The 23106-nt window shown below is 43.4% G+C and overlaps 2 protein-coding genes across 2 annotated transcripts in view; both read right to left on the reverse strand.

Moving 5' to 3' along the window:
• Positions 1 to 224: 224 nt before the first annotated feature.
• Positions 225 to 2749, reverse strand: B3GNT2 (UDP-GlcNAc:betaGal beta-1,3-N-acetylglucosaminyltransferase 2; the record flags this gene model as incomplete). Its single annotated transcript, XM_080686025.1, has 1 exon — positions 225 to 2749. One exon carries the CDS (start codon positions 2747 to 2749, stop codon positions 1556 to 1558), a length of 1194 nt encoding a protein of 397 aa, XP_080542151.1. The 3' UTR covers positions 225 to 1555.
• The window catches only part of COMMD1 (copper metabolism domain containing 1), a 194538-nt gene continuing 171656 nt past the window's right edge, over positions 225 to 23106 (reverse strand). The window contains exon 4 of the mRNA XM_080686028.1: positions 225 to 2758. The gene's annotated coding sequence lies outside the window, so the exon portion shown is untranslated. The remainder of the gene's footprint in view (positions 2759 to 23106) is intronic.

Below are 23106 nucleotides of genomic sequence, written 5' to 3' on the forward strand. Positions count from 1 at the left end.
TACTTAAAATGGAAGCATAAATAAATATTCATATTCCTCTTTACAGAATCATGTGGGAAAGTACTTTGAAGAATTTTAAATGTTAAGATAGATGACCCATTGATACAGAGAAAAGGTTATCATTCAATATCACTATAATATAGTTTCTGAAGAGAATAATGTCCTCTTTAGGGAAAATGTAACCAAATATGGAAAACAAAAAAGATCATAGATTATTACACATGACAATTAAAAATACAATGACTTTATTTCTATCTTCTTACAGTTCCAAGTATCACATCTAGTAAGAAGCCTCATCTCTATAAACACAAAAAAAATTTTTTTTCAGGAAAGCATTGTTACAAGATGGTATATATAAGCAACAGTTTGGCAGAATTTTGTCAACTCTAGCATTCATATCTCTCAAAAAAAATGAACTTTAAAATTCAAAAATAACAGCTTTACTTTACATATGTTACACCTTACATTTAAAATATCATGCTCTAGTTAAATATTTCATCAACAACACTGTATACAAATAAAATATTACACAAAATATATTTAAGAAAATTTTTGGTCATTGATATGAACAATAAATAAAAACACAGGCACTTCTACACTGAGACAGGGAAGCAGTCACTCACTAAGAATAATTTTGCCTAAGCAACATGTGAAAATATGGCAAGAATAGAATCCTGGAGTTTTAAACTGACAAACCAGTCGTGAAAAGGTCTGCAACTTCTACCTTTTCCCTTGAAGTTCAAAAGTTACATATGCTTTCCTGGTCCACATCAAAAAAATCATAAACATAATATTTCTGCCAGGGTCAATTTAATCTTTAGTTGGTCATAATGGAATCGTTCTCATTATTTTCAAATACTAAAAATAGTGAACTATTATACCACCCAGCAAGAATCAAATGCAAGAACAGTTATTATGTTCCTATGTCATAATCTCCTTATGACCATAAGACCATAGCAAGATAAAGTGGATCACACAAATGGGTTTTGCAAAATTAACTGATTATATTAACGCAAGAAAATACTGATGGGGTGGCAGGAAATTTCAACAGAGGTCAATTTTTCTAGATAATTTTTTAAAATTCATCCAAATTCCATGAAAATAAATGTAATTCAAATATCATCACAAAAATCATTGAATCATATATAACAAATCATTTGTAGCCAATAGGTTTTAAACACCTAAATTGCAGACAATTCACTCATTATAACAAAAAGTTGGAATATTACAATATTAGGTCAAAACAAAAATAACTTAAAATATAGTCAAATTCCAAAAACATGATTTCAGACAAGGGGGGAAAAATTAGAAAATAATGACCACTAGCCAATAGGAAGAATAAGAACTAATCATCCTGCTGTAGCTTCCTTTAAAAATTATGATCTTCTGCTTTTCTTCTTCAGAAAGTACACCAAAGGGTTTAGAGGTCCTCAAATAGATACTACTTATGAAGGCAATTTTGATGGTTTAACACAGAAATTACCCCTAATGAGAGAACCCAACTGGAAACTATCCAAGATATGTCTTTCTATGCAAAACTTAGTTTGTATACATTTTAGCAATTTAAATGAGCATTTTGCAACCGAGACCAAATATCAATCATCTCTTGAGGTTTTCTGCTATGTACTAACATCAAATCTAGATAGGAACAAATGTTATTTCTTTTTTTCTCTTCTATATCAAATGTCTTGAAGCCTTTGTGTTTCTCTGGAACGAGGCCAAGTTTCTGAAGGCACATTCCAGTATAAACATCATCAATGGGGTACAGAAGGACCTGGTCAGTTACATTGTACAGCCGCAGAGCCAGGTGGCCGGAGTACAGGAACCCACCTCCCCCGGCATAAGGCGGGTAGACACCAGTGTAAACAACTTCTGGGATGTAGTACTTCAGTTTCTTATCCCGATGAGGTCCAGCGTTGTGGATCACATCACCTATAAACAAATCTTTGGCTTTGTTCTTGGATAAGCTATTCAAGTAATTCAGGATATGATGGGTATTCACAAAAACATCATCATCGCCCTTGAAAATGAACTCGGCATTTGGGCAGGAAGTGCTCACCCACCTGAGAAAGAGCACTTCTTTCAGAGACAAGTTGAAGAAAGTGTCTCTATAGTTCCACATAAGAATGTCTTGGTGCTTCTCACTCTCAAATTTCAGCATATCTGACAGATCAGGATGGTTGTCCTCAGGGGGGGTCTGGCCCAGTAAGAAGACTCGCACCACTGTTTGGTTCCCCGCACTGGTTTCTCTGCCCCAAGATTCCCGAATTGCTTGCCTTCTAGCGAAATGTGGAGTGAGGGACTTAATCGCCAGCAGTAAGAAGGGTTTCTTTGCACACTTATCCCGTTGATCTATAAGCAGCGAATAATTTCGACATCTCAGATACAGCAGAAAGTCTTTAAACCTGTCCGGCAAATTGTTGAAACTTGAGACTACAGATGTGACCCTCAGGTCAGGTTCGCAATAATTCAGATGGCTTATATTGGAAAGCCCGGATGCTTCCCCAGTCTGGTTTGCCAGCATGCTCAAAATGGGATTGTACCTCCTGTTCAGCTTTTCTTGTTCTCGATTCCAATACGCCACGGGAGGGTTCGATATCTTCCAGAACTTTTCTTTGGGTATTATTACTTCCCCCTTTCCATTTTTTTCTTGGTTGCTGCTTTTGGAGACTTCCACAATCAAATAAATGAAGACATTTACCATCATCAGGATACCCAACAACTTTATTCTTCGACGTCCAACACTCATTTCTCATATCTAGAACAAAAGGGAGCAGCATTGTATTAATTGAATAATTATTCATCTGCATTTGCACACATATGTCACTTGCCTCTTGGACTTGACCTCCCCCTGGAAGAGTGGTTTAGAGCACAGACTCTAGATGTGGATGGCCTAGGTTCAAATCGTGGCCCTACTGTTCTAGCTGTGTGCCCTCGGGCCAGTGGTATAACTGATGTCTCAGCTTCTCCACCTATAAAATGGAGATAATACTCTACCTCATAGGATGGGTGTGAGCACTACATGATTTTATATGTAAAGCTTTTAAAACAGTGGCTGGCCCATAGCAAGCAGTACATAAGTGGCTGTTAACACTATGGCTGTTTTAGACACCGGAGGGCAGAAATATGCATTTACTAACCTCACAGATGTTTGACTTCCTTGCTTACAAGGACACATACAAATCAATGTGCTACAAATTGATTTGCCCACAATTCATAATATCAAATACATTTTATATTGTGATCCAGTACACATATGTGCACACACATGTATATAATTGTATGTATTTATACGTGTTGCAATGTGTATAGTTTCATGGAATTCACTCCAAGATTTTATTTTATTCTTTTTTTTTTAATGGTGGTCCCAACCCTGAATTGTTTCCCAACCCACCATTCCATGGATTAGAAAATAAAGCAGAGAGATTAAGACGCTTGCCCAGAGTTGAAGGGCTAGGAGGTGAAGGAAACACTAACCACACTGAGTGCTCAGAGAAATCAAATGACAAGAGTCATACCAGCTTTATCCTAATTTCTAAAAACTGAGAACAACCCATATACCATCAGCAGAAAAACAGATTTTCAAATTTCAGTATGTTCATACAATGAAATCACCCTCAGCAATAAAAAGGAAACTATTGCTACTAGTAACAAGAGTACCGTAGGAGTGAAAGACAGACCTCAAATTCCATTTGTTAGGTTCAAGAAGGCAAAATTAACCCAGGTCCTAGATGTCTGAAAGTGACAGGGGTAGAGGTTTTGTCTGGAGAGGAGCAGGAAGGAATGTTCTGGAGTATAGAAATGAGCCCTGGCCAGTGTTGCTCAGTGGCTGGAGCTCCGATTCGAGCACCAAAGGTTGTGGGTTCGATCCCAGCCCCAGTCAGGGTACATGCAGGAGGCAGCCAATCGATATGTCTCTCTTGCACCACTGTCTCTCTCTCTCTCTCTCTCTCTCTCTCTCTCTTCTCTCTTCCCCCTCCCCCCCCAATACTATCATCCTCCCTTCCACCCTCTCTAAAAATGAATGGAAAAAACATCCTCGGGTGAGGATTGACCAAAAAAAAGAAAAGAAAAAGAAATTTACTATGTATGTCTTGATTGGAATGAGAATTTCATGCTGTTTATAACAAAAAAGGAAAAGAGAAATGAAAATGACATCTTAATGAAATATTAAAGGCCACAGATTTCAGTCTATGGGCAACAGAAGAACAAAGAGTAATGGCGTGGTTTGCTGGGGATGTAACGCCAGAGTTCTAACACTATTGAGATGGATGACCTACTCCAGAACACCCATTTAGATAAGCTTGACATTGAAAGACAACCCACAAAAGTGGAATGGCAATACACTGTAAAAATTTTTCTTTTCAGATTAATTCTATGACTGGGACTTTATCCTTAAAAAAGAATCCCAAAGTAGTACTGCATCCCAAGCACTGTGCATTGTCTTACTTGATACAGTGAGCCTACGAAGCCGGTATTGTTACTTTTATTTACATTTCATACCTGAGGAAACAGATTTAAAGACGTAACTGTGTTAAGGGCAGAGCTGGAATTCCAGCCAAAGCAATGAGGTATGTCAAATGGTAGTCACTCTTCTCCAACCTTTATAAAAAGTTGTGTGACTACTCTTTAATCAAGGGTAGTGTTTACTCTTAATGTAAGAGGATTTTTAAGTTCACTGGGTTCTAACAAGAAGTTCCAAGGTAGAAGTATTTGTCTTGTTGAGAACGCTGTGAAGTTATTACATGTTGGATAGCCCAGATTAATCAATCTGAATTCCCAACTATCTTGTGTCTCTTAAGTTACCAAGAAAGGTTTGCCTTCTTAAACTTCCTTCAAAGAAGGTAGTAAAAAACCGCAAGACATTTCTTACTCCTTAATTACAGTTTTAAAGGATCCAAGTCACACACAACCTGAATAATTCAAAATGTCCACACCTAAGTTGAGGGTCCACACCCTCATTAGGTCAGTTCCTTTCAAATGAGCTTCTGGACAAGCCTTACGATCAAACTGAGGTCCAAGTCCAGTCCACCTTAGGCAACTTAAACCACTTTGCTATCTGTCTTACTTGCAAGGACAAGAGAGCTCAAATGGACGCTTATAATGTATCTGCATGAGTATTTCTTATAGTTAAAAGCATTTGTCATTTCTTTAGAAAACGAATCAATAGTTTTAAGCCTTTTTTTATTTTTGGCTTCCAGATTTGAGACTAAACACTTCAAAAATAAACAATTCTCTCTAAATTGGGATACATCTCCTAAAGCTAAAGTAGCACTTAACCCAGGATCTCCAATCTCTAGGTCTTAGGCCCTTCGTGTGAACAGGCTGAAAGAATGGCAACAAGGAAAGGTAGGTCTTGATCGGAATGAGAATTTCATGGGTTTATACATTTGTCAAAACCCTAAGTGTATACTTAAGGTCTCTGCTGTTTATAGCAAAAAGGAAAAGAGAAATGAAAATGACATTTTAGTGAAATATCAAAGGCCACAAAAACAGATTTCAGTCTACAGGCAGTTTTTTTTGGTTAATCCTCACCCAAGGATATTTTTTCCATTCATTTTTAGAAAGAGTGGAAGGGAGCGTGGGAGAGAGAGAAACATTATTGCAAGAGAGATAACGTGTATCGAACAGAGAAAGACCACAATGAGGAAAAAGATTTGGAAGGGTACTCAGGAACGAACAGCATACACTATGAATAGCTAACTACTTCGCAGAAGTTTTCAACTCAGAAAAAGAATATGAGTATCAGTAGACTGTTTCTAAAATTCTAGATAAAGTTTTAAAAAAGACAGTTTAAGGGGGAAAAGGGAAGCACGGTACTTTACTAAGTTAATTTTCCTAGGAAAAGACTCAGAGTGAAAAACGTGTGAGAAGATTCTGGATGAATGAGCCAGCTGTGTCTTCAGGTTATGGGGTGTGGGTATCTGGATCCAGCCAGACCACCTGAAGAGATAGATGGTTTGGAGTTTCTATCATGGAAAGCACAGACCCTTCTTTTGGGAATACTTTGAGGAACACACTGGGCTCGCTGACCTTGGCCGAGGTTTACAGCTTCATCCACTGCAACTGAGGCTTTTATTTCCTCAACCAAGACCCAGCCACGATGTCCCATCATCTCAACTAAGACAGGCCTGTGTAGCTCTCAAAGGAGCACCACCCTCACCTTCTGCTTCCTCAAGGATTCCAGTCTGCAGAGCATTTCCCTGCCCATTTCTCACTGGCACGCTCTGAGGGAAGGTGAGAGGATAGCCCTTTACCGGTAAGGAAAATGGAGGCTCAAAGGGAGAGAGTTCATTGGGCTGCTTAATGTTACATAAGAGCTAAGTAACAAAGCTGAGATGGCAGCCTCCTGGCTCCCACTCCAGCCAGGGCTCTTTGGATCTCCTCCTCTTTCTACAAGGCACGTCCAGATTAACAGTGAAGGCGCTGGTCCAGGTCAACAGTGAAGTCTCAAAGGCTGGCTCAAGACCCGAGACAGGGTCATGGTCCATCTGATGTTATCAAGACTCTCCAAAGAAAGGGAAATGGGACCGTCTTGAAGCTCCCAGCTCCCCTTCTGAGAATCACAGGGCCAGCCTTCCTTGTCCAAGTTTCCAAGCGTGCAGATGGGGCTAACTCTTACCACTACTTGCTAAATGGCACTTTCCCCAACCAACGTGAGAAGGAAGGGTGGGAAAACCGAGATTCTCAGTTGTGCTTATCCAACAAGCTTAAATGTCACCTTTCATTTGTGAACTGGGCACAGTCCCTTGCAGGAGAGCACCCTGGAACAAACCGGAGTCCGTGGAAAGGAGGATAAAGCAGTGACCTCCCGTAAAAATATCTGTGGGAAAAGCTCTATGAATAGCTGACTAAATATTCCCATTGCAAACATAAAACCAATTCCGTGTCCTTTTTTGAGCAGGAAGTTACATTGCTTAAGAAGAATCTGAGTAAGAAAACTTACCCCAACACTGGGGAAAACATTCTACAACTCTCACTGCAAAACGTGGAATTTTTACTATGAGTAACAGAAATAGGAGAAAGCCCCGTGTACAAACGAAGAACAACCTTAGCTTTTCACCTTGTGCTTCGGCATAAAGTCTCTCAACAAGGACCCAACGGTTTTGAAATTTCTAAAACACATCAGTTGATTTTATTTGTTTAGTGAAAAACAACTTCCTCCTTTATTTTGTAATGAAAATATTTAGAAAGACCAAGTAGAGGCAGAAAAACATATTTGTTATAGCTGCAAGTGGATTACAAAATAGTACAGACTATGTGAAAATCCAGATAAAACACCATACAAAAACAAGACCGGTTTCATCAGGATGCTGGGATTACAGGCTACTTTAACATTCTTTACTGCCGCCACGCCACCTCTCTCCTTGAACAGCCTCTACCACACACATCCAGACTGCCTGGAACGGGTGTGGAGCACATTACACAAAATTCCCGATGCGAGGTTCTCACTTCTGCAGCCCACGTCACTAGCCTGTGTCATGGCCTCACAGTGCCACAGACACTCCATCACTGTATGGACCCTACACACATTTCCTTGGGCCTGTGCTATTTGCCTGAAGCCCTCACTTAGAAAGGGTTCCTAAACATAATAGTAAAATATGAATATCTATTTTATTTTAATAAATATTCAGGTACCTGCCTGGACCTAGCAACCCTGTGAGGCAGATGGTCACAGAAGGGATTTCACTTCCCAAGGTCACACATCTGGTAAATGGCAGAGCCAGGATTCAAACCCAAGTAGTTGGGCTCCAGAATCCAAGTTTTAAACCGTGATGCAAATGAATGCTGACTAAAGGAACTGAAGGGATGCAAGTCTTATTTTCAATGGCTGATCTTCTTTAAGAGTATTACATGTTGCCCTGACCGGGTTGGCTCAGTGGATAGAGCGTTGGCCTGCAGACTGAAGGGTCCAAGGTTCGATTCCAGTCAAGGGCATGTACCTTGGTTGCGGGCACATCCCGGTAGGGGGTGTGCAGGAGGCAGCTGATAGATGTTTCTCTCTCATCGATGTTTCTGGCTCTCTATCCCTCTCCCTTCCTCTCTGTAAAAAATCAATAAAATATATATATTTTTTAAAAAGAGTATTACATGTTTTAAAGCTTTGTACATTTTAACTGACAAAAGTACCAGGAGTCAAAATTAGATATGGGAGGCAGAGTGGTATCATAAGGAACATTTATTGAATGATTACTCTAAGGCCAAGTTCTGGGCAAAACACCTCACATACCTCATTTCGTTTCCCAATATGCAGTTCAGACAATCCCAATGTTTTATTATGGACACTACTACACTGGGAAGCACTGAAGAGGATGATCCCAAAAGGTCCCCTCCATTTCTGACAGCCCTATAATCACTGAAGCAACGTGCTGGCCAGAAGACACTGTAATGTGACCATAGACAGCCACAGGACTCATTCCCACAAAATTCGGAGTCAGTGATTGACAGCCACAAGGTAAATGACATCCCCAAGGGGCTCCAGTAAGTGAGGTTGGTGGCCACCAATAGCTAGTCAGGGACAGAGCCAGCAACCACACCCAGGCCCTCAAGTACCAAGATTAAGGATAAGAGAAAGGCAGAACCAGGACCTTCTTGCAATCATGCAATAAAAGGACCACCCATCTCCCATCCAATCAGGCTGAGACAAGGAGACTTGAAATCCAAGCCAATTCGACCATAGGAAACTGAGCTAGTAGCATCCATGTCCACAGGATCCTGCTTCGGGATAACTCTCTTGCACAAGCCTGACATACAAATCCTCAAAGAGAGAAAGGTGGAAGAAACGTGTTTACTCTTTGGAGAACTTGCCCATCATTCTGCCTGCCCCCTGCCCTCCCCACCCTCCAGGAGCCTGGCCAGAGTGGTTTTCCTAAATCCTTTCCTCCCAGGCTGCCCACATCTGTTGCCTGGCTCTTGCCAGCCCTTTCTAGGTTCTGCCCAGATGAACAGAGACAGGGACAGCTTGCAGCTGAGTGGCTCTGGGGGAGAAACAGCTTCTAGCACACAAGGTAGGCAGTGGATGATAAGGTTCGAATGAAGCAACTCAGTTGGACCCGAGAGCTGGGCCATACCTAGAACGCTTGTTTCTTAATAGAAACAAGAAGCCTGGCCTTGGTTCTTGCCAGGCCTGGGGCACGGGAGCCTCAGGACTGCCTTCACAACCTCACCCAGAGACTGGCCTGAAGCAAAAACATGTGTCTGACTCTGCTTTTTGGTAAGTCTTGGAACTAGCTGAATTCAAAGAATTTGGTTCCTAGTCATTACTAGTATCCTTCATGTTCAAAATTAAGAGGGAAAAGTACATACAATCAATCTCTTCACCTACACATCCCCACAGGCAACATTATACATCAAAGTGTCTGGCAGGACACATTCTGGTGCCCATTGATTAAATACCCCCAAAGCCCAGCATGGCTGATTTTCCTCAAATGACATTCATTATTTAAAATAAAATTGATCACTAAGTACATGTAGAACTTTCAGAAAGGGGGAAGAAGAAAATTTAGCTAACAACAGAGAATTAACCCTACCAGAGGCCATCTTGCCCTTGCCTTTAGTAAAACAAGAGTTTTAGATCTTCGGTGTGAAAAGATTACAATCCCAGATCCATTTTTACTTTGGAAAGTCAGCCTGGCATCTGGTGTTAGATAGCCCAAAGTTAAGTTCTGGTTCTGCTACCCACGAAGCTATGTGACCTTAGGCAAACTGTTTGACCTCTCTGAGCCTCAGTTTCCTCATTTGTAAAATGGGATGATATAACCTACCACACCAATTTGTTGTCTGCCACACAATGGGCATTCAATAGTTCTCCTTCAGAAGTTTGACTTCTCCACCAAATACTCAATGAAAGTACATTTCTAAAGTTTTGTCATTCACTGCCTCTTTTATAAATTTACTCTTTGTAAATGAAAGAAAAAAAATTTAATGTATCCTTTGTAGAAACCCATATATCCACTGCCTTAAATATCACCTCCAAAAGGAGGCTTACAAGTCAATCCAGCTAACTCCAGATATTAGCTTCTAAATGCTTTGGGGAGACCCTCTTCCCAGACATCCTATCTGCAATGAATCAACCAAGCACCTGGGTGCACACCCCAGCATGACCTTGATCTGCTTCTTCTCTCTGCTCTCCACATCCAGCCAAGTTTTGCGCTCCCACCTCCATAAGGCCACTTGCACCTCCTCCTCCTCACCTCTCCTCTATTCCATTCAGGTTCTGCTGCTGACTACTGCAGAAGCCTAATGCCTCATTTCCTACCATGCTCCCAAATATGCCCTACTCCCCAACCACCCAGTCTTCGTCCCCTGTATGTACAGTTCCTGCTCACACTGCTCCCCCCGTTTGGTCAGACCACCACAACACGCTATGCTCCCTCAACACGCTATTCTTATCTGGAAGTGAGTGTTGTCTTCTAGAGCTCCTCTCTTCTTCTCCACTCCTAGAGCTCGAGCTTAGAGCTTCATCCTTCTTCCCCTCTAAGAGATCTCCTGCTCAAGGATATGTCCCAGCCTGAGTACCAGCCTTATTCCTCCAATTATCTCAACTCATATGGCCATCTGGTCCCAGCCAGGACCCTTTATGATGATCTGTGATTCCCTTCACATCACCTCCTGCCAACGCCTCCCATCTCCACAAGACACACTTTAGACTCTAACCAGAGCAGACATGTTTCTGTTCCAGAAAATCCCAGCTTCTCTCTGCCTTCTGCTGTGCCTTCTTGGAGAGCTGCTACTCCTTCCAAATTAGCTTGTGTCACCTCCTGGCTGAAGCATCCACCTCCCAGGAGTTAGGGCATCCACTCCTGGGCTTCTTCCACAAGCAAGGTCTCCACATTGTACCACCATTACCCCAGCACACAGCCCTGAAACCCATTCAGCATTTGCTGAACCAACATTTTTGTCACCTGGTCAAGTTCATTGAATATAGTGAGGTGCTCAGTAGAAACTGGATTAATTAAATATACACACCTTTCTCCAAAGAGATGACACTACGAAAGCACTTATATGTGTGTTGGTAAATGATACACATATATTTATAAAAATCGGTCTCGCCTTTTTTGAGTACTAAAGTACAATAGAAAAAATTAAAGAATTTTCTCAAGTGAAGGGAGATAAGAGTTTCACAAGAAGGGAGTCCGTATTAGATGAAGAGGGTGGGGGCAAGATTTGAAGAGGTAAACTGGGGTGGGAAGTACAGTCCAGTCCCTCATCTCCCACAGTCTGCCTCAGATCCACCAAAGGCAACACGCATGTGGATGTGTTGACTGCGCAGACCCTGTGTGTGGGAATGGAGGTGCGAGGGATTCAGCAGTGCTCCATCATGCTCCAGCAGCAGATCCAAGCCAACCCCTCCTCCACCCTCTCCCAAAATAGGGGCCTCCAGATCCCCTTTCTGGAGAAGGGAGGACCTCCAGTAATTGTTACTCCCACCAAGGCCATGACAGTTCAGGGTCAGGGTGAACATGCCTAAAGGAAGGAGAGCCCCTAATACAGATTTAACACTTGGGGACATCTACTCACCTAAGGTGGGAAATCATTTTAAGAAAGAAATGCTGCAATACAGGTTGTCACTTCTGCCTATGACTTAGTAAAAGTTTCCTCTCCAAGCACTAGGGCTGATGTATCAACAAGTGTAGTCTGTCAGGCACTCGATGAGCCCTCAGAGATATCCCTACAACAGCAATTTTCAATCTTTTTAATCTCATGGCACACATAAACAAATTACTAAAATTCCATGGCACAATAAAAAAATAAACATAAAAAAATAAAATTCCAGCCGAAACCGGTTTGGCTCGGTGGATAGAGCGTCAGCCTGCGGACTGAAAGGTCCCGGGTTCGATTCCGGTCAAGGGCACGTACATTGGTTGAGGGCACATCCCCAGTGGGGGGTGTGCAGGAGGCAGCTGATCGATGTTTCTCTCTCATCGATGGTTCTAGCTCTCTATCCCTCTCCCTTCCTCTCTGTGAAATATCAATAAAATATATTTAAAAAATTAAAAAAATAAAATAAAATTCCATGGCACATCAGAAAATATATTATTTTTTTGCCGATTTGACAAGAAAATTAAGTATAATTTTGATTCATTCATACCAGATGGCTATTGTTGTGTTGGCTATTGTCATTTTTTTATTTGACAATGTAAAGGAAAAGAAGTCAGTGCCGCCCTAACCGGTTTGGCCCAGTGGATAGAGCGTCAGCCTGCGGACTCAAGGGTCCCAGGTTCGATTCCGGTCAAGGGCATGTACCTTGGTTGCGGGCACATCCCCAGTAGGGGGTGTGCAGGAGGCAGCTGATTGATGTTTCCCTCTCATCGATGTTTCTGGCTCTCTTTCCCTCTCCCTTCCTCTCTGTAAAAAATCAATAAAAAATATTTTTTTTAAAAAGAAGTCAGTGCCCTAACTAAATAGTCAGCTATTGCATGTTTTTAAAATTCTTGCAGCACACCAGTTGAAAATCGCTGCCCTTAAAGATTTCTGATTCATTCTTCTGTTTGCTCAGTTGGTTCATATGGGATGAATTTCAATTTGGGTCCAACCAGGAAGCAAAAAAACACACAGTAATTTAAGCAGGGGAAGTTTAGTATAAAGAATATAATTGAGTAACTGTAAAGACACACTAAAACTCTAGGCCTACAGATGAAAAGTACATGAAGAAGACAAATGTGGAAGAGGCATTCGGAGCTTGCTGAAGTAGGTATGGATGGCATAAAGTCCCTGGCACACGCCAGAGATGGTCCACTCACTGGGAAAGCATCCCTCTGGGATGCAGGCACAAAGCCTGGAACACAGCATCCCATCAGAGGGCTACAGGAAACAAACCTTGGGGATGCAGGTGAGCCTAGAATACTGTGTGGGGGTGCAGAGAGAATGAGGGTGCAGAGGGGATCATGCACACGGAGATAGTCAAGGTGCTGCTGGAACTGGAACTGGAACTGGAGGGGCCTCAGCACACCCACGCATGGCTTGGCCAGGAGCAGCTCAGGGCCGCTGCTCAGGACAATATTGGGTGGCCAGCTCACGAGATGGCTGGGACCATGGGGTCTACAATGTGCACACACATGGGGCTAGGAGAGGGTGCAGAGAAGCAGTGACCTGGGCTGGGTGCAGGCTCCTTGCCACTGCTGCTGCCAGAGCTGGCGCAAGCACAGAGCAGCCAAATGCTAGAATGAGCTGTGGCCACCAGGTACCTTGGAGTGCAGGAAAAGCAGCAGGCTCTCTGGGAGCCGGAAGACACACAGTCAATACACCAGGAACCAGGAGGGGAAATCCCTTCTTCCTGCAGCACCCTCTTCAGGGCCCTCAACTTACAGACGGCAAAGGATTTGAAGGGTTCCTATCCCTTTTCACAGGTCAGGCCACAAGGGTGGACTTGGAGCTAAGAGGCACAAGTCGGAAACTGGCACAAGTGGTAAATCTCTGTACCACCAATCGAAGTCATCTCCAACCACACACATTTTTATTTGAGTCTGAAATTAGGAGAAAAGGCCTAAAACATGGGTCGTGTACACTGAATTGGCAGAGAGTCAATAAACACATGACAGTTTATTATCTGACAACAGGGGACGTGGCAGGACCTGAGTGGGACTGGAAACAGGGCAGATTTTATAAATGTGGGGAGAAACTGGGCAGGCAAGGGATGGGGCAAGGGCACAGGGTGTGTGCAGGTAGAGAATGACACAGCTAGTCTGGGGGAAGGTGGGTTCTGATGTCACACTGTAAGAGCAGGTCAGTGCTGACGGGCCCAGGGCCTCTCCAAGCCTCCGCCTCACCAATAAATGCTGCCCCTGGGGCATTGTAGGAATGTGTTTTCTCCCACAGCCCCTCAAGAAAGAAACAAGGAAAAAATGAAAAACTCCAAATTGGATGTCCATGTGGATTGCAAATGGCTTTTGTGTCCACTGAGATTTAATTTCTGTAAAGCAGATTCAGTGCACAGAGGGGCAGGAACAAGATCATCTATCATCAGATCTCTCATGCACCTCTAACGGAATATAGGTATTTGGTCTGGTTTACCAATCACTAACTCATGAATTGTTTCCGATTTTCCCTATAATTAAAAAACAAAACAAAACAATGAACAACCTCACATGTGTCTTTTTCCTGTCTTATGTTTCCTTTGGAAAAATTACAAAGAGAACACAATTTTTTAAGTCATTTAGAATATAATCAACTAACTCCCCTCCATTCCCCTTCCATCCCCCAAGCAAAAAAGAAAGGCCAGGCTGATTTGTCCTAGCACTGAACACCCACAAGCAAGGAGCTATCTACACTGACTGTAGACATTGAACTTTATAATCTTTACAAAAAAGGCACCTCCTACTTTAATTTACACCCTCTCTTTATATGCTTCCTTCCTGATTTTCCTACTCCCCATGCCCTTTGCCCATTTTTCTACATTGGGATGTTTTCATCTCATTTAATCTTCACAAGCTTCAAAATGTGAGCAACCAGTCTGGGGTCACAGAGCTAATCCTGGTGAAGCCAGCATTTCGACCTTGGGCCCTGACCCCAAGACTAAGCTCTTACTCTTTCTTCCACACAATGTCACTCAAAGAGGATTTCAAGAAGTTGCACTTAAAAAAATAATTTAGGAGCTAAAATCATTACATTTGTGGATACCCAGAAGATGTAGACAATTCTGAAGCTTAATCAGCACGCGAAGGGAATAATGTAGATAAAATTGCAGGTTGAGAACTGTTCCCTGCTTTCAGGCGCCCAGAGGTCCTGGTCTGGTAATGCAGTCCCTTCCTTACCATGGGTGACGTCCCTGCAGAGGTGTTAGGTATTTATCCACACTCAAGAATGACAGATTGGCAGGGGCTCAAACTGGCTAATCACAAACAAGTCCAGGCAAACTCTTTGGCAGAGCTGTTTACACAGAGAAAATGCTGCTTTTTCTTTCCCCTCCCTTCCAGCACCACAGCCTGAAGTGAAGGGCACCCAGCACAGTCCCACGGCCTGAGGCAGGTTAGTGCAGAGGTGGTCTGGAGCCCAGCTCTCCTGCCTCAGAGAGGAAAGAGTGCCATCTGTGCAAAAAAGGTGATGGAAGAACACGTGTTGGCCACAAACTGAACCATCTCACCCTTTGTTTGCTCTGTAACATGCACACAACAATCCACACTCAGAGCATAATCCAGTTTCATTACCAGAAAGAAGCTACCAGAATATCTTTACCAGTAGATGAACTTCTTTTAAGTATAAGCCCCTCTACTCCAACCACCTCATTTACAGAAGAGGAAACCAAGGTTCACCCATAGGGAAGAGAACCAGGGTGGTGAGAATTATGAGTGACAAAGTCATTTGGTCACTGTCTACAGATTCCATCTAAGCCACCTAACACAAAAAAACAAAAAGGTCAATTGCCCAGCATCACCTCTTATGGTATCTTCCTGGATCTCTCCCACCGGGTGGGTGTGTTTTTATTACTTCTCCTCAGCTGTCCCACCTGACTTAACACACCTTATTGTTAACAAGTCTGACACACCAACAGGAAGTGTGGGCCTCCAGGAGCAGGGCTGGGCCATGTTCCTTTCTACATCTCTGGTGTCTGCCTCTCAGACAATCAGGCAATAAATTTGAGGACAAGAAGGACATAAAAGGGGTGGAGCAGTAAAGGAAGGAATATCAACTTTTATTTTTTGATACACTGCTCTAGACAAATCATTGCTGAATAATTTCACACACAGGCCCTACATTTCCAGGCCCCGCCAGACCCCGGCTGTCTAGTTGCCGATCCCTCATTCCCCCCAACCCCTCCTCAGTCCCCGCCACCCCTCATCATAAGGGTCATCAGCCTTTTCCAATTCTGTACTTTCCTCTCAATGCCTCATCCCTCACCCACTGGGACAGCAGTACCTTAGGGTCACATCGCAGGAAACAGTCTCATACAATTAAATCTGTAAATAAACTTAGGCCCCAGGAGTGGGGGAGGGGAGGAAGAAGGCAATTAAAAATTAATAAAAATTAAAAAATTAATAAAAACCCATGAGCATAAATTACAGGGCTGGACTAGAAACAAAGTTCCATTATATAAACCCAGTTATCAAAGTGACCTTGTATAAATGCTTCTGGAAATAAGTAGGCCATCAGCCGTGGTTTGCAATCTTGATTCAGGGAAGTGGGGGAGAAGGTAATCTGGTGCCTGCTGTGTGGGCACTTGTGTCTGTAGACACGTAGATAGAAAAGCTGGTGAAAATCGATTAAGAAAGAATATTTTCAAATAGGTATTGGAAAAGAGATTAGTATCATTTTACATAGTAAATACATGCAAATTTCAATGAAAGACTAATTGAGCCTGGTTAGTGTGACTCTGGTTCATTGTGGACCCATGAACCAGAAAGTCACAGTTCAATTCCTGGTCAGGGCATGCAGGAGGCAGCTGATTGATGATTCTTGCTCATAATTGATGTTTCTCTCTCTCTCCTCCTTCCTCTCTCTGAAAGCAATAAAAATAAATTGATAAAGTCAACTATATAAAAATTTAAAACTTAAAAAAGACTAATTAGACTAAATTCAAAGTTGACTTCCTCAAAGTTTTAAAATTGGCTTTAAAAAATTACATCATTCCCCACCACTTAATTCCCTGACTTGTGATGAATGACCACAAACAAAAGTCGAAACTTCAGATTTTAAAACAATCACCAAATGTTCAGCCCTTGAGCAGCCAAATTCAAGCTGCCATTTCCCCTGGCACAGAGATTCATTTATGTCATTTCCACCAAGTATCCTACACACTCTCATATCAACCACCGACCAGCCAAATTCTATTAAATTACATTTGGCAATTCTTGTCCCCATCAAATGTAGAGTTTTGAGAGCATCTTCATCAAATAAATAAAAGTACACATTTGTCTTCCTTCCAAAATACAACCCCCCCAAATCGAGAAAACATGCTGCAAGTTAGGACTGCATATAGCATATTAAAGTTAGCCTTCTTTTATAACTTCAAGAAATACTTAAATTACTACCAATGACATTCATTGTGTTTATTTTACATCTACACTAATAAAAGAGAAAGACGCAAACTGACTGTACCTTCGTGACGCCCACCAGCCCATAAGGAGTATGCAAATTAACCCAACAAAGATGGTGGGTTAATTTGCATACGCAGGCGCCAAGCGGCCAGGGGCAGCCACTCAGGGCCTCTGGGCAGCAAGGGAAGGCGGGGCCTGAGTGGAAAGCGGCGGCTCCAGGGCCAGAGCAGAAAAGGCAGTGCTGGCAGCCAGGGAAAGGAAGGCCCATTCTTGCACGAATCTTTGTGCATCGGGCTTCTAGTAATTTAATAATTGCTTTGGGAAGTCTCAATTTCTTGACTGTTAGAATGAAGGCTTCCAGTAACATGTAGAGAGCATTTGCCTTTGGTTACAATGAAGGGGACACCAAAGAGCAACAGGCACCACGCACCTCAGGCTCCAGGACTCCCGAGTGGAGTCCCTTAGAGAAGCAGCCCTGAGATTACTGCCCGACTCTCTTGCACGAAACACCATGCACAAAAATCACAGAACACTGTGCAGAACTTGCATGTGCAGAGATTTAAATAATGTTGTATTAAACTAAAAGGAATCAACAGGTCTAATACCTTGGGGGAGGAAGAAAAAAGACAAGGAATGAAGAAATGGGATGGAACTATCCGGGGCACTTTTTATAACAAGACAAATTAACAACGGCACACCAGGCCCCACCATCCACAGACGGCTTGTCCATGTGCCAGAAAGCACGTCAAGGATCCCGCTGGATACACAGTTCTGTGAAGTGGTTACTGAGGCATCTTCATTTTACAGATAAGTGAACTGTTCCCAAAAACTTGTCGGAGGTTCCCAAGACAGAGTGGACGGAGGGGGCAGGCACTGGGGCCCAGATGGGCCGCTCCAGCCAGCAAGTCCATCCCAGCTGCTGTCAAGCTGGAAGCCAGGCATGGACTGAATGGTTGGCACAGCCAGGGTGGAGGGGAGGTCAGCATCTGCATCTCCACTAAGCATTCTCACAAAGACCTGATCCTAAATCCAGGTGAGCCACCTTCAAGTCCCCTTCCAGAGGCCTCAGCACCCCTAAGAACTGCTGTCCTCCCCGTCACACCTTTGCTCATGTAGCTTCTCCCAGCCTAAAATGTCCATTTTCTTGCTTCTCAATCCCATCCCCATTCTTGAAAGTCCAGGTTCAAATCCCACTGCCTCCTCCTCAATCCCCTCAGTGCATTATATTTAATCCTCCCTTCTTGGTGCTCAGCTTCCCCCCAAACTGAAGCCTCTCAAAAGGAATACCAAGAGCCCATTACCTAGAACTCACCCCCAACCCCATCAATGCTTCCCAGCCCAACTGATTCCAGGTGAGCCAATCAAGATCCACTCTCCTCAACCCTGAGGGATGCAGGACCGAGGCGCCCCACCCTACACGTGCTGTAACCATGAAATGAGCACCAGGCACTGCTCCCTACACACACTGAGTACCCATTTAAATTGGGCTCCCCTGCCCAGCCGGCATGGCTCAGTGTTGACCTATGAACCAGGAGGTCACGGTTCGATTCCCGGTTAGGGCACATGCCCAGCTTGTGGGCTCGATCCCCAGTGTGGGGTGTGCAGGAGGCAGCCGATCAATGTTTCTCTCGCGCCACTGATGTTTCTCTCTCTCTCCCCCTCTTCGTTCCTCTCTGAAATCAATAAAAACATATTTTAAAATAACATTAATTGATTAATTGATTAATTAATTGGGCTCCCTTGGGAAGCCACCCCTGCTCCAGAGTCAGGGACCATCCTCCTCCCAGGAGACAACCTTTCTAGTGACAAGCAGCCCTGGGGTGGCAACTTTAGAATGGGGTACCAAGCAAGCAAAATGGTGTCCCCTCTTCCCAGATTCCGTTCCTGACCCTTTTCCCTTTCTCAAGTGTTGTTAAATGTCAACAAGTTACTGGTAGGTGCTTGCTTTTTTAAAATATCAAAGTAAGTCATATGGATTAAAAATACATATCCTCAAAACAGTGACATTTTGGCCTTTTATCCAAATGTCCTATGGGGGGGGGGGGCAGATCTGTTCAACCAAGACTTCTGACTACATATTTAAAGGAGAGATGAAATAGCAACGTCACTCTCTGTGGTCGCCTGCCAAGAAAAATTTACCTGCCAAAATAAAAGAACACATGTTGTTTGCTTATTATATGAACACACTACTGAGCAGCTTAGAAATGGGGCCTCTTACCAGGTTTAAGTGCAGTTTCAGTCACCTAAGTGTAAGTATGTCTATGAATGTCACCTTCACATATCACAGGGGCAACAATCCTGGCGTTTCCACTTCTGCCCACTTCCCCGTTGGGGGTCCATGCACTCTCAAAGCTTCTACTGTCTCTACATTGATGACTCCCACACCTGGAGTCCAGCGTGGACCTGCTCTCCGGCTCTGGCTGGTGCTTACACAACCTCCTAGTCATGTGTGGGGGAGGGACAAAAGAGAGGCCATCATGCTGAAACCAGTGATGGCCCCCTAAGGCCTCATTAGATCACTCTCTGTGTCTGTACTTGTTTGAAACTTTTCATTATTAAGGTTTTCTTTTTTTAAAGAGAATCCATCAGAACCTATAAGGAAAAAAATCAGAAGAGAAACATTCAGTTAAAAATAGGAGTATTCATGAGAGGTATTTTAAGTTCATTTGAAGAAAATAATTCCTTATGCAGTGGAGGAAGAAGAAAATTTAAATGGCTGCATCTCATTTACTTCAAGAACAAAAGTGACATAAATTCCTTATAAAGCATTGTCAAATTCAACCATAAAAATAAGACATAAAACACATATATCATTTGTTCCAAATGTTAAATATTTAGAAAATATGGTAGTTATAACAAACCCACTTTGACCCTTTCTATTCTAAACAAATATATTTAATTCTGAGACATTACAGGCTTCCCAATGAACAATCTGAGCCAGACTTGAAGGATTTTGTTGTGTGTTTTTTAAAAAAAAAAAAACACAATTGTGTTATAGCCTGATCAGAGAAGCAGGTGGATGTTAAGAGCTTTTTAAAGAAAATAAACAACAGAATTCTGAAGCACAAATCTGAAGTCACAGCAAACTCATGGTCCATAGAGATAACCTTACTGGAGCGCTAATACTTTCATATTCACGACTGCACTGGATTCAAACAATCAGTATGTGAGGTTGGCAATGCAGGCTTTTTTTTCAGGGGTGGGGTGGAGGGCGGGAACAGAATCTACTAAGTGGTTGCCATCGTTACAAAGCTATTTGAGGTCAGCTCTGGGACCAAAATCTACTTTAAGTTCTCCACATGGACCAGTCGTCACCCTTTCAGTAAGTCACAGCCCCAACAAGATGAGCATCTCTTGCTGCTCCCCGGGGTCCTGCTTCAGTGGCCATCTCACTGTCTCCAGCTCCAGCTCTCCCTCTCCAGGGGCTCAGGCACAGGCTCCTCTCTCCCTCTCTGCCAACCTCCTGAAGGAGTCACGTCCTTTGTTGTGCCATGACTTTCCCAATCCCCTTCACCCTCTAGAACCTTCGCAGTCCTTGGCCTCTCCTGACTGTCCAGGATACCTAACACTGCTGGCCTCCACCTCTACTCCCGCCCCAAGTTCAAGACCACCCCTAATCCTGATTCTCCTCTTCCTTATTCTCTTGCACCTTTGCTCCTGGCCTCATCACCCCAAATGGGAGCGCTCCACAGTTCTGGGCTCAAGCCTATTGCTGGGCCTTCCCTACCCCCACACTCCTGTCCCTGGGCCCTCTTAGATACCACTGCAGCCTTCGATGTCCTAAATGTTAAACAATGCCCCAATCTACCTCTATCTGTAGCTTGCCTCTTCCACACCTCCTTGAATTTGGATTCCAAATCCCATCCCACCCACCATGAGAGTTTTTTTATGTCTCACTCCCTTTCAAATAAATCTCTCTCTCTCTCTCTCTCTCTCTCTCTGTCACACACACACACACACACACACACACACACACACACACACACACTTGAGCTCACTTTGATTCTGTACCATCTCTGTATCCCTGACTGGGTTTGAGCCCTCCATTTTTCCCCCACCAAGACTGATAAAGTGACTTAATTCAGTGATTATCAAGCACCTCATTAAATGCAGCAGTGTTTAAAACAGACGATGAAGAATAAAGTTATGTGGTCAATCTCTATAAAGTTGACAAGTGCTTAGACAAAATACGAAGCAGAGAACAGGGGTGAGGATAAGGATGATCAGAGAAAGCCTCGCTCCTCATGGAGGTGGCGGGGGGGTGGGGGGTGGGGGGAAGCAATTGCAAGAAGAGGGAAGACCAGTGTAAAGGCCGGAGGCAGGCCAGCTCGGAGACCAGTGGCCGCCGTGCACTGAGCCAGGGCCGGAGAACGTTGGCTTCACTCAGAGGGAAGTGAGGAACCGGAGGATTCCGAATAGAGAAATGTACGAAGTGATTTCACTTTTCACTTTACACATTTAAAGATTCCTCCAACTTCTTTCTGAGAATATACGGTTGTGGGGCAAACAGGAAGCAGGGAGCCCACCAGGAAGCCGTCACATGACCCAGGCCCGCGGTCATACCTTCTTCTCCTTCACCTCAAGCTCATCTTCCGAAACACACGCCTGACCATGACATGTCACTACACCCTCGCTACGAGAACTTTCCAGCTCACCATGACCTTCATAACCATCAAGTGCCGCTTCTTTGCGGGGTCATCAAGGCTGCATTGTGTCCTGTTACCCCTTCCTAAGCACCCTGCCCCCAAACCCAGGGGATCACACCAGCTGTTTCCCCCAAACACATGGCCACAAGCCTGCCATCCCCACTGCCCACCCTCCTTTCTCTGCCCCTGAAGAGTATTCACCCTTTAAAGGCTAAGCCCAAACACCACTTCCTCGGGAAACCTTTCACAGCTGCCCCAACATGGCACTTTGCTTCTATCTCTACTAAGCACTATTTCATCAGTTTCTGGTTAGAGTTTCTACCAGACGGCTAATTCCTTGAGCGCAAGAACTGTGCCTGACCCACCTAGGAATACACATGGGGCCACGCACTGTGCTAAGTATACACTAAGTACTCAATCAATGCACGCTCTATGCCATTTCATTATATATCAACTTGAGATCTTATGGGGCGGGGCGCTCCAAGAACAGGCTTTCGTTCTCAGCTACTGCAATCTGGGGGCCAGGGATCCATCCCTCTGAGGGACTGCGGCCCAGCACTTCTGACAATGGTACGGCCACAGGTAGGAGCCAGGGAGAGGACAGACTTGAATCTAGGCCTTCAGGGCCTCCTGCCCTCTCTGCCAGCTTTCTCTACACAGGGCTACACAGTCTGTTTTCAATTTGTCTCAAGTGGTGGCAATGTGTTTTTCCTAAGCTCATTTAAGAAGTACACAGATGCAGCCCTAGCTGGTTTGGCTCGGTGTATACAGCGTGGCCTGTGGACTGAAGGGCCCAGGGTTCAATTCTGGTCAAGGGCACATGCCCAGGTGGCGGGTTCAATCCCCAGTAGGGGGCGTACAGGAGGCAGCCGATCAATGATTCTCTTTCATCATTGATGTTTCTATCTCTCTCCTCTCTTCCTCTCTGAAGTTAAAATTTATATATATATATATATTTAAAAGATACTAGTACACTATGATCAAGTGGGATTTATTCTGGGGATGCAAGGTTGGTACATTATCTGCAAGTCAATAGATGTGATACACCACATAAACAAAATGAAGAATAAAAAACACATGATCATATCCATAGATGAGGGAAAAGCATCTGTTAAAATCTAGCACTCATTTATATTAAATATTCTCAACAAAGTGAAAACAGAGGGAACATACCTCAATGTAATAAAATGTATGACAAACTCACAGACAAAATCATACTCAGTGGGCAAAAATTAGAAGCATTTCCCTTAAGATCAGGAACAAACAGGGATGTCTGCTTTCACCACTGATTCAACATAGTATGGGAAGTTCTAAGCACAGCAATCAAACAAGAAGAAATAAAAGGCATCCAAATTGGAAAGGAAGAAGTAAAACTGTCATTATTTGCAAATGACGTGATATTGTATACAGAGAACCCTACAGATTCCACCAAAAAACTACTAGGACTGATAAATATATTCAGTAAAGTAGCAGGATACAAAATAAAT

Source organism: Plecotus auritus (genome assembly GCF_963455305.1).
Source record: "Plecotus auritus genome assembly, chromosome: 8".
In the NCBI taxonomy this organism is placed as follows: Eukaryota; Metazoa; Chordata; class Mammalia; order Chiroptera; family Vespertilionidae; genus Plecotus; species Plecotus auritus.